This window comes from Balaenoptera physalus (genome assembly GCF_965194825.1).
Source record: "Balaenoptera physalus genome assembly, chromosome: 8".
Classification (NCBI taxonomy): domain Eukaryota; kingdom Metazoa; phylum Chordata; class Mammalia; order Artiodactyla; family Balaenopteridae; genus Balaenoptera; species Balaenoptera physalus.
The window spans coordinates 86267428-86281481 of record NC_138887.1 but is presented as its reverse complement, the minus strand read 5'-3'; the positions used below and the strand labels follow the sequence as shown (position 1 = coordinate 86281481).

Here is a 14054-nt window from a genome sequence, read left to right as displayed (position 1 = left end):
ATTGCAGTAAAATTGCTTGGATGAAGATGCATTCCACTGAGAGGTAGGAAAACATTTTTATGTGAATAAAGCAAGATCTTACTTAAAAGTAAACTTAGAGGCACTCCTGTTTTCGCTTTTCACAGTGTGGTTTGGTGTGGTGAGGCGCAAGCCTCTGTTAGTGGAAGAGAGAAGCTAGGAAACAATGTCTTTGAGCTGTGAGGTGCTTGCATATTTTGAAAATATGATTTATATGCATGTGTTCGTATTTGATGACTTGGATAATGAAAATCAATTTGCTTTGTCAATGCTTCCTGGATTAGAATTCCACTATTTGGTCCCTATCCTAGGTAAGACATTGTTTGCAAATTGTGCTACTTGTGAGATGTTGCAGTGGTTGCTAAGGCATTTAAGGTATTGATGAAAGTAAAATGGTTGTCATGGTGACTGATAAAAATAAATGTTGAAAATCCCCTGGGTTCTTTCTTTTCCAGTCTACTAAAGAAAATTGAGCGGGAAACATGGAGGGAGAGTGGTGTTTCATTAATCGCCACTGTAACTCGTCTAATGGAGAGGTTGTTAGATTACAGGTAAGCGGAGCCCACCCCCCGCCCTCCCGGTTTTCCAGATATGCTGCGCTCCACTTAGAAAGTCAGAGAGTTAGAATACAGTCAGACATTGCCCTTGAGTTAATCACTCAAAGAATTGATAATCAGACCGTGGAACCTTGAGCAGTAAAATAACAGACTTCTAACTAGCTGGTTCAGAGTTTTTTCTTCGTTTTTCCTTTTTTATGTTTTGTTTTGCGGGTTTTGACAGTTCTTTTAAAGTCTCAGTGAATTGAGAGAGTCCTGTTATTAAAGAAATCTTTTTTTTTTTTCCCCCTTGGTGTTTAGACTCACCCGTTAGAACCAGTAGATCCATTCATCTGAGGGTGACGACAGTGAAACAGACAATTGTACAACCATGCTGCTTTCTTATAAAAGGAGAGGGGGGATGAAACTCACACCGTTAGCTTTCAGAGACATCATTTTTTGATTTTGAAATGATCTAAACTGTTGAAGCAGTTCATCCCACTTAAACGCATGGTGTTTTAAGAATAAACGCTTCATTCTCACTGCTGATGGCCAGGCTTAGCAGATCCTTCTCACCCCAAGTAAGAGGTGTGTAAACACACCTTCACTCCTCCTCTTCCTGAAGCCACCCCCCCACCCCCACCCCGCGGTGAAATTCTCAGCGATACTGGTGCTCAGGAGGGTCTGACCGCCCCCCTCCCCAGCCTCCCCCAAGCTCACGCTTCCTGGGGCACCGCCTCTATTCTGCTGAGCCTTCATCTGCACAGCAACTTGCAAATTGCCTCTAGTCTCTGACAGTTCCTTTTTTTTTTTTTCTCCCTAAAAGAACAAACCGTGTTTGCCCCTAGGAAGGAAGTTCTGGGTTCTGACTCCTGCTTTTTTGTTTTTAGGGACTGCATGAAAATGGGCGAGGTAGATGGCAAAAAGATTGGCTGCACCGTGAGCCTCCTGGTTCGTAAAAAATTTCCCTTTTCCTCCTTATATCCTAACGTTTGCTTTTTCACAGAAATACTGCATTTTGTTTGTTTTTCAGCCACCATGTGTCTTTATCTGGGTGTTTCTTAGAAGAGTTTAGAAGTGTTTTTGCTTCAGGTTGAATTAAATGCCAGAAAATTCCGAGCTTCGAACGCTGCAGAATGTTCCCACTGTAAGATCCCAGAGTGATGCCAGGCTTCTCCTGTTGCATCGCTCCTCTGCCCTGGAGTCTTTTGTTGCTCTGCTAGGGAAAAGCATGATGTCCCTGGAGAAAAGTCTTTTCACTTTGGTGTAGACAGTTTCTTTCTGCCCTTCTTATATGTATTCTAGGTTTTAGTAAATATGAATGTTCTTTTCTGAACAAATGACAGTTTCCTATTTAGCACATGAATTCTCACTCTCTAGCTTCTTTGCAAATTAAATCCATAATACCGCTGTTGTTAAGTTGTGGATTATAACTAGGATGGCCACATAATTTCTCACCCAAACAAGACGTTTTTGAGAATAAAAATAAATATTGGGTAAGGATAACAGGCTACACCAGAACAGTTCTAGGACCACAAAATTTGTACTGAAATGTCTCATGGCTAATTATCAAATGGAATGGTATTCTCACTACAGAGCAAAAGAAGGATTATACATTCACATTCCTTTTTTCAAATTTTAATATAGTATAAATTGATGCTCTTGATAATTTACCTTAATCAGATTTAAAATACAGGAATGCGTTGTGACTGCTTTGGTTCTAAATTAGTGAATATCATGGTTTGTTTTTCTTGTTTTGCAGAATAGGTGAAACTTCACCATCTATTCTAAGTACTTGCACAGACAGAATTCTAATTCTTACTCTGACCCACATGAGTCTCTTACATGCCTTTTTTTCTCTATTTGTCTGCACCTTATAATTTGTTTTGTCCCCCATTCTGATTCTGTCCTGTCTTAGCTCATCGATTTCAGGTTTTTTTGTTTTGTTTTGTTTGTTCCCCTCACAGCCCCTCTTCAGAGCTCAGGATTTTTCGCTTTCTTATGACTGTCTTTTTAATCTGTTTCCCTAATTTGTTTTCTCACTGTACTACATCTCTGAGTATATGACTTTATCCTTTTTTACCCCGCCTACCACTTACTCTTCATTTTTACATTTAATTGTTACACCTCTACCTCCAATATCAGTTGCTAAAAATAGTAAGACCTGAGCATCCTCTATCAGGCCACCTCTTGTTATGCAGTTTCTTCTGTAATTTTTATCATCAGACCCAACAGTAACCTGCAGGCCATCAGGCCAAGCTCACTGGGTCAACCCATTATCTCTCCTCTTAGCACTTATTTCTAACCTTGAGCACAGTCATTTCCACTTTTAAATTTCCTTTCTGTGCTTTCCCGGCTTTTTGCCAGCCTTTCACCCCTCAGCCTGATCTCCTTCCACGTCCCTGCTTGTACATCAGTATCTGGGGAGAAAAGCCAAGTGCTCTGTCAGCTTCAGGTTTTCTCAGTTTATCTCCTTAATCTTGGCTCTACCCCAACTCCAAACACAAAGTCTCATAAATAGCCTCAAAGAAAAGCCTTTACCTTTTTCCAAAGGAATCGTCTTCCATTGTCTCCATCTCCTTTCACAGCGCCCTCTGTTTAGAGGTACACAAATAAATGTAGACCCTAGGTTCATTTCCTCAACCCGTATGACAGGAGAGATCATTTCCTCGGATGAAAGAATGAATACTTCCACCTAAATATGTTTATTCTAGTTTCCCAGTAGGAATAAGCCAGAGAATTAATAAATAAAGTCAGTGGCCCCATCAATATCCACTTGAGACAGTGAATTTATCTTGCTAGTTTTGTACTGACCGAGAATAGTCCTTATCAGACTTCCCTGGTGGCGCAGTGCTTAAGAGTCCATCAGCCAATGCAGGGGACATGGGTTTGAGCCCTGGTCCTGGAAGATCCCACATGCCATGGAGCGTGCACCACAAGTCCATGCACCACAACTACTGAGCCTGCGCTCTAGAGCCCGCGAGCCACAACTACTGAGCCCGTGTGCCGCAACTACTGAAGCCCACGCGCCCTAGAGCCTGTGCTCCGCAACAAGAGAAGCCACTGCAATGAGAAGCCTGAGCACCGCAACAAAGAGTAGTCCCCGCTCGCCACAACTGGAGAAAGCCCGCGCGCAGCAACAAAGACCCAACGCAGCCAAAAATAAATTAATTTAAGAAAAAAGAATATCCGTATAGAAAATGCTAACGTTTTGAAAGCTGTTCTAATTTCAACCAGCACCCGACTACTTATTATTAAAGGACAAAATATATAACTTTGAAGCTAATCTTTTTAGCTTCTATTGCATATGGAAAGTTTTTGATTTCTAGCTGCAATATGGTTCTCTTTAACCACTCACTCCCTCCTAGAGTTTTTTCTTAACTTTTTGGAAAGATCAATTCCAGATTGTCTTCAGGAGAGCTCTGGCTTTCTTTACAAGATCAGAGTTAAACTGTAGTATTAAGCTGGTAAAAATGGGTAATCTTTGACATGACTAATACAAGGAAATGTAATTATTGTTTTGTTCTTTGTGTCACTAGTTTTGCCAGACATATGTGAAAGATTCTCATCTGCTGACTGGAGAGAGCTTTTCTTTTTTTTCAAGAACTATTCATTTACAGAGTGATGACTTATTTGGTTCCCAAAGAAATCCGCTTCTTACCAGAAAGCTATTAGAACAAATTATCCTTTAATAACATAAAAGCCTGCTATGAGGTTGTTAAATTTATGTTTATGGTACAACAATTCTTGCTAATTAAAATGATTTTGGTTATAGTAGAGATATGAAGAGCATTGTTTACTTAGCTTTTTTTTTTTTTTTTTTTTTTTTTTTTTTAACTTAGCTTTTTAAAGAATGCCAAGACCTACAAGACACAAGATGAAAAGGGGAAGGATAATGGTATAAATTGGAAAAAAATATTTTTTATGATGCGTTCAACTCAATGTCAGTGTCTCGAGGTTAGAACAGTCCTCATACTGAAGAATGGACACCTGTTAGGTAGTGACCAGAAAGTACATTGACAGAAGTTCCTCAGGCTTTGAGCCCAAGTACAATTTAAGCAACCACATTGGCTAGTTTGGTCCATTACCAAAGCACCTCTCTAGCTAATCAACTTCAAAAACGTTTAGAATTCCTGGCCTTTCCCCCTTAGAAAAACCTGTCACTGCTTCAAGTCAGCAGATTTATCCCCCCATCACTATTCATTTTCCCTTCTTCTACACACGAAGTAGCATCTGTCAAAATAACAACAGCAGTAGTAATGATAGCAGTTCAGATGGCTTAAGCAGGGATTTCATAATGTACAACGATCTGCTTTCTAAAATTGCCTTATATGGAGTCTCACAGCATCGTGCTTTTGCTGGACTCCAGCTTCTTACACTTTTGCTCGTATGTTTACTAAGTTCAGTGAGGACTAATGTACTGTCTAATGTGGTAAAGGAGTGTATGTGGATGCCTATAAAGTGTACCTTTAAAATGGCAACGTAATGTGTCCGGGTAAGTCAGAGTTGAGTTTTTGGCGACAAATGTTAAAACATTTTAGAGAAGTTTAATAAGATCCAGATACCTTTTTTTAATAAACCAAATATTTTCAATAAGCATGGCCCTGTAACAGTAATTTGAAATTAAATCTCTTATTAATGCCTTTATGTTATAGTCATAAACTGGAAACCTTTAAAATAAAATAAGTTTAAAATTAAAGAAATTATCCTTTGACTATCCATGATCAAATTTAATAAACAGGTTAATCTCTTACATATTTTTAATATTTTTAGTTGAATAGACTGATTGTCCACTGGCAATTAAACTAACAAAAAACAACAGAAAGTAACAAATGAAATGTGAATCAGTGGTAATAACATCCCCCCAGGAATTACCAGCCTATTCAATAAATGATAGGTAATGTTTAATACAGACAGTGCTGAGTTAAAAATATGTCACTGGGTCTCCTTACTTAATTTTTTAAAGACATTTATACAGAAAAATTCATCTGTTCTCTTGGTTCAAGATATCAAACTTCAAGCAGAGTAAAAAGCAGATACTTGCCAACCTAATTGTTGAGGAATTATCCATGCTTGTACTCTTTTTTATAGAACTTCTATAAGACTGAACTGAACAAGGAAGAGATGTATATACGCTATATCCACAAACTCTATGATCTGCACCTCAAAGCACAGAACTTCACAGGTAATTGTGTCTTTTGGCTCAGGTTGGGGGAAGTGGGCAGGTCACTGGTATATTAAAAATAATAACTCCTCTGTTTTTTTAATTAGAGCTGAGGACTCAAGAATTTCTCCTTTAAAAGTGGAATTTATTTTTAATTAGATTTATGTTTCTAAGTACTCTATGTTTTTAATATATTGGCTTTTTTTTTTTTTTTTTTTTTTTTTTACTATATCTCTTTGTGTAGTTTTTTAGAGGTTGCTTTTGGGATTATAAAAAGCAACTTTTCACAGTCTACTTAAAGTTAGTATTTCACCACTTCAAGTTAAATATAGGAACTACGACCTCCCCACTTTACATTGTCGTGTCATTGGTATTACATCTAGGTACATTGAAAACTCTGTCGGATAATGTCATAATTTTTAAGTCATATCTATTTTAAAGAATTTAAGAGGATAAAAATAATCTATTATATTTACTCAGATATTTACCATTTCTGTTGGTCTTTCTTCATTCCTGAAATCCTCAATTTTCCTCTGTTAACATTTTCATTCAACCTAAAGAACTTGTTTTAGTATTTCTTTTAGAGCAGATCTAATAGTGAAGAATTCTTAGTTTTCCTTCATCTTTATTTTACCTTCATCCCTGAGGGAAATGTTTGTTGGATAGTGTCTTTGTTTGGACAGTATCTTTGTTTCAGTACTTTAAAAATGTTGTTTTACTTTCTTCTGGCCTCCATTGTTTCTGATGAGAGATCTGTAGTCATTTAAATTGTTCCCCTGTATGTAATGTGTAATTGTCTCTGGTTGCTTTCAAGACTTTATCTTCGGTTTGCAGCAGTTCAGTTATGATATATATGGGCATGGTTTTCTTTAAGTTTACCCTGGCTAGGTTTGCTGAGTTTCTTGGATCTATAAACTTATTTCCTTCACCAAATTTGGGAAGTTTTCAGGCATTATTTCTTCAAATATATTTTCTGCACTGATTCTCTCTTTTGGGACTCCAGTTTTATGACCTTTTGGTATCATTCTATAAGTTTCTCAGACCCTGGTTTGTTTTTTGGTTTTTTTTTTTTCAATTTTTCTTCTTTCTGTTTTTCAGATTGGATCATTTCGCTTCATCCATTTTCAAGTCCTTTGCTTCTCCTCTATCATTTCCATTCAACTATTGAGCCCTTCCAGTGAAATTTTAGTTTTTGTTATTTTTATTATATAATTTTTAAATTCTTATTTAGCTATTTTTTTAATAGCTTCAATTTCTTTGCAAAGAACATGTATCTTTCTATTTATTTCACGAGTGTTCACTTTTACTTCAAGTAGCATGGTTGTAATAGCTATTTCTTAGTATTTGCCTATAATTTCAACAACTGAATCATCTTGGAATTGGCATCTGTTATTGCCTTTTCCCTTTGAGATTTGTTTAGTTTGCCTGGTTCTTTGAATGTCAAGTAATTTTGGATTATATCCTGGGCATTTTGAATATTATGAGAGTTCATCTTCTGGAGAATGTTGACTATTTTTATTTTAGCAGAAAATCAGCTAGTTTCGGACCTCAAGTCCTGAGCCACCTTTTGAAGGTCAGTTTACTTATCAAAGCCTTTGCAGCACTTTCCTGGTCTTCACTGCATGTATGTCACCCAGGGAGAGTCTGGGACATGGACATTTATCTATACCATAATTCATTTATCAAAATCTTTGTTATGTTGATTCTAGTTCATTCTACACATGTGCAGCTTGGGGGTGAGCCCAGGAAGTCATACACAGAATTTAAAACTTCCTTCCTCCATCTCCTTCCTCTCTCTGATATTTCTCACTCTTCCCATCTCCCAGGGGCTCCTTTTCCTAGTACTCTCACTTGATCCGAGCCAAAGTACTCAGAGCCAAGGCTTGATCCTCCACACTATGATGTACTATGTACAGTTGGTCTCCCTGGGGGCAAAGCAGTGAAAGGAAAGAGAAAAATGGAAGCTGCTGCTGCTGCCACTGTGATTGCCCCTATTGTCACACTTCAGGTTTACAGCTTTGTCCCTGGGACTCAGAGTGGACCAGAAGAGTCAAAAGTACTCCATCCCACAGACGGTCCTCTTCCCAGTCCTCTGACTAGAGGAGCTTTTCTTGGAGCTTTTTCTGTCTGTTTCCTTTTGCAGTTCCAGGAGACAGGGAAGGCTAAGCCAGGAGATAGAAAAGGCAAAAAATAAAAACAAGGAACTCACCACTCTGTGGTCCTTCTTTTGAGTATTGATTTTCCTGTTCTGTCCACCTTCTCATTTAGGGTTCAGAATTCTCCAGTAGTTGCTTTACATATTTTGTCTGGGGTTTTTAGTAGAATCAGTGGGAAAGATACACTAGAATGTGCTTACTACATCTTAACGAGAATGAGAACCCTTTAATTGGATTTAGGAACTACAGTACTTAGTCTTTTGCCACACTGTTCTTCCAAAGACCTCCTGAATCATGGTTCCTCCCTCAGCTTTAAAAGAGTAAAGGAACCTTTCTGAAGTGGTACTCATGTTCCCAGAATTTAAATATGCCTCTAGCTACAGTTCCACTGTATCACTTAAGAGCATAACTGTTTACTCTTAAACTGGAGACTTCATGATACCTTTGATGCCTCTTATTCACGAAGTGCTATTGGTTCTGCTTCCTAAACATCAAAACCATTTCCTTTTTATTATTTCCAGTTTCACTGCTTCAAATAGGCCTTCATCATCTCTCACCTGGACTGCTTCCTAACTATCCCCAGAGTTACCTTAGCAAACTTTAACCTGCAGGCCAGCCAGCTGATTTTGCAAAGAAAGTTTTATTATAACTGAGCCACACCCACTTAATTACATATTGTCTAAGGTTGCTGTTGTGCTCTACTGGTAGAGTTAAATAGTTGCAACCCAACACAGCTAAAAATAATAAAATAAATAAATAAATAATAATAATTTTTAAAAAAAGGAATTCCTTAAAAAAAAAAAAAATAGTTGCAACAAAGTTGTAGTGTGACCTGCAAGCCTAAATTATTTACTTTCTGGCCCTTTGAGAAAATTTTGCCAACCCCTTCTCTAGATATAACTCTGTCAGTTCATGTCTTCTACAAAATAAAGCTGAAACTCTTTATTCAGAGCCCATCATAATTGAACCAACACCTGTCTGCTCAGCCTCATCTTACCTCTCGCACTACATTCCTAATTTTTATCCTTAAGAGCCAGCTCCTATATCATCTTTTCCATGAAGTTTTTACCTTCCTTCACTTCCCTCATCAACTCCATGACCCAGCGCTCCCTGCCATGGGCTGAGTTGATATTTCCAACTCTTTTCCCATTGCAATTTTTTCAGATTTCCATTAAAACATTTATCATGTTGTTTTTATTCATAGTTAGATAAGGTGTATGTGTGTGTGTGTGTGTGTGTGTGTGTGTGTGTGTGTGTTAATAGGTACGTAGGTAGGTAGTAGAGAGATCTTTAGTTGAAGGGTAAGTTCCTTGAGGACAGAGGTGATGTTTTCTTCTTCTTAGTCTTCTCAGTTCTTTGACCAGTGCCTAGCAGTGTGAGATTTAAATAAATGCATTACTAATGAATGCACTCAATGAGATTTTAATACCCTGAGAGCAGATTTCTCTCCTTCAATATTGGTAATTGCTTAATCACTGAGGAAGCCCCAGTATCTCTTCACACAGATGTGCTGATAGTTTTGATTAAATAAACTAAGATATTTGAGCTGACTCTGTTGTCTGGGAGTTTTAAGTGGTCATTTTAAAGTAGTTTGTATCCAATTTTTGAGAGAAATGGTGAACCTAGTTTTTCTATCTATGAAAACAGCCTAGTAGAATTGTTTTATTTTAAAGTCCATAAAAAAAAGAAATGAGAGAGGGAAGTGAGGACAAGCTCTTGCAGATATGTAACAGATGCATTTTGGTTTTCTGAAAATCCAAATCTGTCTATTTTGGAAACGAATAAATCTTTTTTCTTTAATTTGTTTACTCAGCTTGCAGTTTTTACGTTCCCCAAAGTCATAAGAAATAAGTTCTTTTCCTATATAACATGTTTCTTATTTCTCTTCTGTCCTCATTTTTGTGTGTCCTTGGAGAAAGTGAAATTGATGGAAAAACTTCTCTATCTTTATAGGATTCAGTTTAAATGGCTTAACCCTTTCCAGCCCTCTGTGACAGTGCCCTCCATTACTTGATTCATCTCCACTCTTCTCCTGTGTTATTTCTTTTTGCATATTGGTGTCCTCATTGTACACATCTCAAAACGATGGAATGAGATAGCCCATATTTAATTATGTGATGATGCCTTTTGTTCAGAATTATAAACACTTTTAAAAACATTGTCTATTGGGAATTTTGGATGTGATTCATCCTTCTCTGTTCAATATGTAGTATTGTCTTCTAAAGATGTAGAGGAATAAGTATACAACATATCATAATAAAACATCTACAATTTGTTAATGTGTTCAAACAACCTTAGTAGTCTGTTGTTAACACCTCAAAGGCATACATGTTTCCTTTAATGCTTCCTTTACACACACTGTTTACCTCAGGTATACATCATGATTTTCCCGAATCAAATTCTGAAACAGGTGTAATTTGTTTTCACACCTTTCCCATGTCACCAGTCTGTCATTTGTCAACTTCCTCTGCTAGCTCACCAATGCTTACTTGTTTTTCCACACTTCCCAGGGGCAAGTCACCCACACCTTCCAGCCATCCCCTGGACCTTCCCAGGGCAAACATGATTTGGAAAGCAGTTTAGGGATTAGAAACTCTTCATTGCTCCCCCTTTTTTTCACTTTTTTATTGTGGTAAAATATACATAACATAAAATTTACCATCTTACCTATTTTTCAGTGTACAGTTCGGTGGCATTCAGTACATTCACATTGTTGTGCAACCATCACCACCATCTGTCTCCAGAACTTTTTCACCTGACCAATCTGAAACCCTGTACCCATTAAACAATAACTTCCCATTTTCCCCTCCCCCAGTCCCTGGGAACCACCATTCTACTTTCTGTCTCTGTGAATTTGACCTTCATTGCCTTTTAGGTACCACCCTGTGGGCAGCTGCAGGCTTCAGTTGTGGAGGGGTTCCCTCAGTCCTCACCCCTCCCCCTTTTCACTGTGACATGGTTAGTCTCAAGGGTATTTTTTGAGTGCTCAGGGAGACACACAAGAAATTTGAGAGACGAAGATGATAATTCCTGAGCTGTGTCACTAAGAGAAAATAGGAGTTATTTAGTAGCTAAAGCGGAAAGGCTGTGAAGGACCATTGGTGTCAGTTGGTGTGATAAGTGAGGGGAACCTTAGTTTGTACAGATAACAGGAGCAAAGAGTGTGGAGGACGGAAAAACAAAGACACACATGGTGTTTTCTTAGGTGCTTGGCATGATAAGAATATGTGGGTAATTAAAGATTAGGAAATTATCTCAGGAGGCCTCAGAGAAAAGTAGAAGGCTATTCAAATGCAGCACAGCTCTGATGACCTGGTTATTATCATCACCATTCTTGTCTTCTGTAAAGCAGTCTCCCATGGCAACCTACGTTGTGGCGATTCAGCTGTTTCTGCATCCACTTATTAACCAACACCCTTTAGCGGGTATTCCCTCTCTCCATCTCACCACAAGAAAGGGTTTGTCCAGTGCCCAAGCAAGAGAAGCCACCTCTGTCCCTGGTGGGCAGCTGCCTCTGGGTCAGGATGCATCTTGTTTCATTCAGCAAAAGCTGATGATGGGGTCAGGGGGCTGGAGGCTTCTTAGGAGAGACAGTGGCGGGCTCCTTCTTCCCTGTAATAAGTGGAGGGACAGTGGGAAAATGTGAGCGGAGGGACCATATCATGGGCAGCCTTCTCTGTCACTTTAGGAAATATGAATTTGTTCTGTTAGTTACTTAGAGTCGTTGGCTAGTTTTAATCAGGGGAGCAATGTGATCATTTGCAGTGAAGGCAAGTCATATTGGTAACAGTACACAAACTGAATGCTGGGGGATAAGAGACTGCTGGTGGGTGATGAAAGCTTTTGCTGCAGTCATTGAAGCTACAGGATTGAGCTCACCAAAGGTAATTAAAGAGGAAGAACGGCCAGAGCCTGTGCCTTACAGGACTTATACACTTGAGAGAAAAGAGAAAAGTGATAGGAATCTAGCTCTTTATCACAACTATATGTTATACATTGAGATAGCCAAATCATAGTACTAGAACTTAACATGTTACTTAAGAGCTTTATGTGTAGTTACCCTTAAAGCAAATAAGTGAAAAAAAGAATTACCATTTATGAATACTGTGGTAAAAGCTCCTACTGTGTCTTTTGAGATGTGTGTGGAGGTGGTAGTTAAATGGATAAATAACATAAGGGTTTGTTCATTTTATTCAATGCAGTAAATGCGTTGGCTATTATAGTGTTAGATTATTATTATTGTAGTCCTTCATCGGTGACAGTGAATTCTGGTTCCTATTCTTGATGTATTTGGCCATATTTATGGTTCAGGAAAAGAAGAGACCTGCAGAATGGCAAGTGTTCTATTAAATACAGTAGCTGTCAACTATGCTTAAGCCTGTGGGTCACCATTTTCATGCGTGTGTATAGAATGTCATCTCTTTTCATGTTTCCCCAAGAAATTCCAACCACACCAAACATGTCATGACTTCAGTAGCCATTACTGAAGATTTGTTGGGGCCAACCATGGGGGTCATAGCACACAGCCCCCACAGTTTGTTCACACACACACACACACACACACACACACACACACACACTGCTTATCCAATACTTTTACTCTTTCTTGTCCTTCCTCTGTTGCTAGATTTAAAACATTTTTCTTCTCTGAACTCAGCTCCTCTCTAGCTTTGCCCCTCCTAAATTCTGCCTGTACCCTGACCCCCCCAACACACAAACACACACATGCACCACTCTCAGATTTTTCAGCCTTTTATTATCCAGGAGAATTTAGCTATCATTTTTTGCTTCCTAAGCATGCCCTTTGGAAGATGCCCATAGTCCCACTCCAAGGGATTTACCCGTGAACTTCCTAGCAAACAAAAGCATGTCTCCCCTACCTACATCTTTGAACCAGCTACAGAGATACCCTTAAACATTTTTATTATGCTGGTAGCATATGAACGTTATGGGGGGGAAAAAAAAAAGAAGGGAAGGAGAGAAAGACAGAGAGAATAAAGAGAACCAAAAGATCAAACACAAATCTCTGATAATTCCATCTCCCAGGGGAACTCATCATTCATTAACCTTCTGTGGCATATATTCTGGACATTTTTTTCTTTAGTATCATGACATTCAGAGAATAGTATTTTCTCCAATTTGTCCCAAACCAGCCCCGTTTGAAGGGAGGTTCTTTGGGGTCCTGTCTCGATCATCACCTTCCCACTTGAATTTCAGAGGCCGCGTATACTCTCCTGTTATATGATGAGCTGCTGGAATGGTCTGATCGGCCCCTCCGGGAGTTCCTGACCTACCCCATGCAGACAGAATGGCAACGCAAGGAGCACCTGCACCTCGCCATCATCCAGAACTTTGACAGAGGCAAGGTAGGTGGCCCCGCCCACCCGTGGCATCTCCCAAGGTGATTGTCACATTTCCTTTATTTCTGGTTCATTGATGGCCACCTCTTCAAGCAGGGGCCCTCGAATTTCAATGTGCATTAAAGACTCCAAAGAGTTTATTGAAATTAAGATTCCCAGGCCCTACTCCTGGACATTCTGATTAAGTAAGTCTGGCTTGAGGCAAGGGATTCTGCAATTTTAACAAGGACTCCAGGAAATTCCAATGTGTATGAACGTGGGACCCCACCTTGAGAAACACTGATCTAGAGGTTTTGACACCCAGGCATTTTATTATCTGAAAAGCCATTATCATACCTCACTCAGCTCCCCAAATTGGCATGTAGTAATCTGCCTCCTTCCACTTTTTTTTTAAGGTAAAATAAATGAAACTAAATTTGTTTACAGCATTTTATGGCATCCCGTCATACACTGAGAGTTGCCATGGGGTGTTGAAAACCTCCCTGAGCTAATAAGGCAGTGCAGCACATCACCTCCCTGCCCCCTGCTCCCTCTTCAAGGGTTTGCAGTGCTCTTGAAGAAAAATAATTGTGAATCTGACCCCGGTTGATTTGAACATTTGGATGCTTTGGTGATACGTGTCTTAGATTTACGTATATCTTCCAAAGTGCCAAGGTTAAACAGGAAATTAAAATACAACCAGTGGCTGTCGTTCTCTTATAAGACGTAATTGGGTACACCTAAAAATTTGATGCAAGGGAATTGCTTCTTTCCTATCCTCTTCTATTATTTATCAAACTACACTGACATATCGTTCGTTACGTTAATAGCAAAGAAATGC

The 14054-nt window shown here is 38.9% G+C and overlaps 1 protein-coding gene across 3 annotated transcripts in view; it reads left to right on the top strand.

The window, feature by feature from the left end:
• DOCK4 (dedicator of cytokinesis 4) overlaps positions 1-14054 on the top strand; it is a 490817-nt gene that overhangs the window by 436704 nt on the left and 40059 nt on the right. For all 3 annotated transcript variants that reach the window (XR_014266607.1, XM_082472224.1, XM_082472223.1), the window contains exons 33-36: positions 474-569; positions 1445-1505; positions 5646-5739; positions 13092-13240. Coding sequence is in view for 2 of the 3 variants with exons in the window: in XM_082472224.1 (XP_082328350.1) it covers positions 474-569; positions 1445-1505; positions 5646-5739; positions 13092-13240 (400 nt within the window). In the remaining variant the exon portion in view is untranslated. The remainder of the gene's footprint in view (positions 1-473; positions 570-1444; positions 1506-5645; positions 5740-13091; positions 13241-14054) is intronic.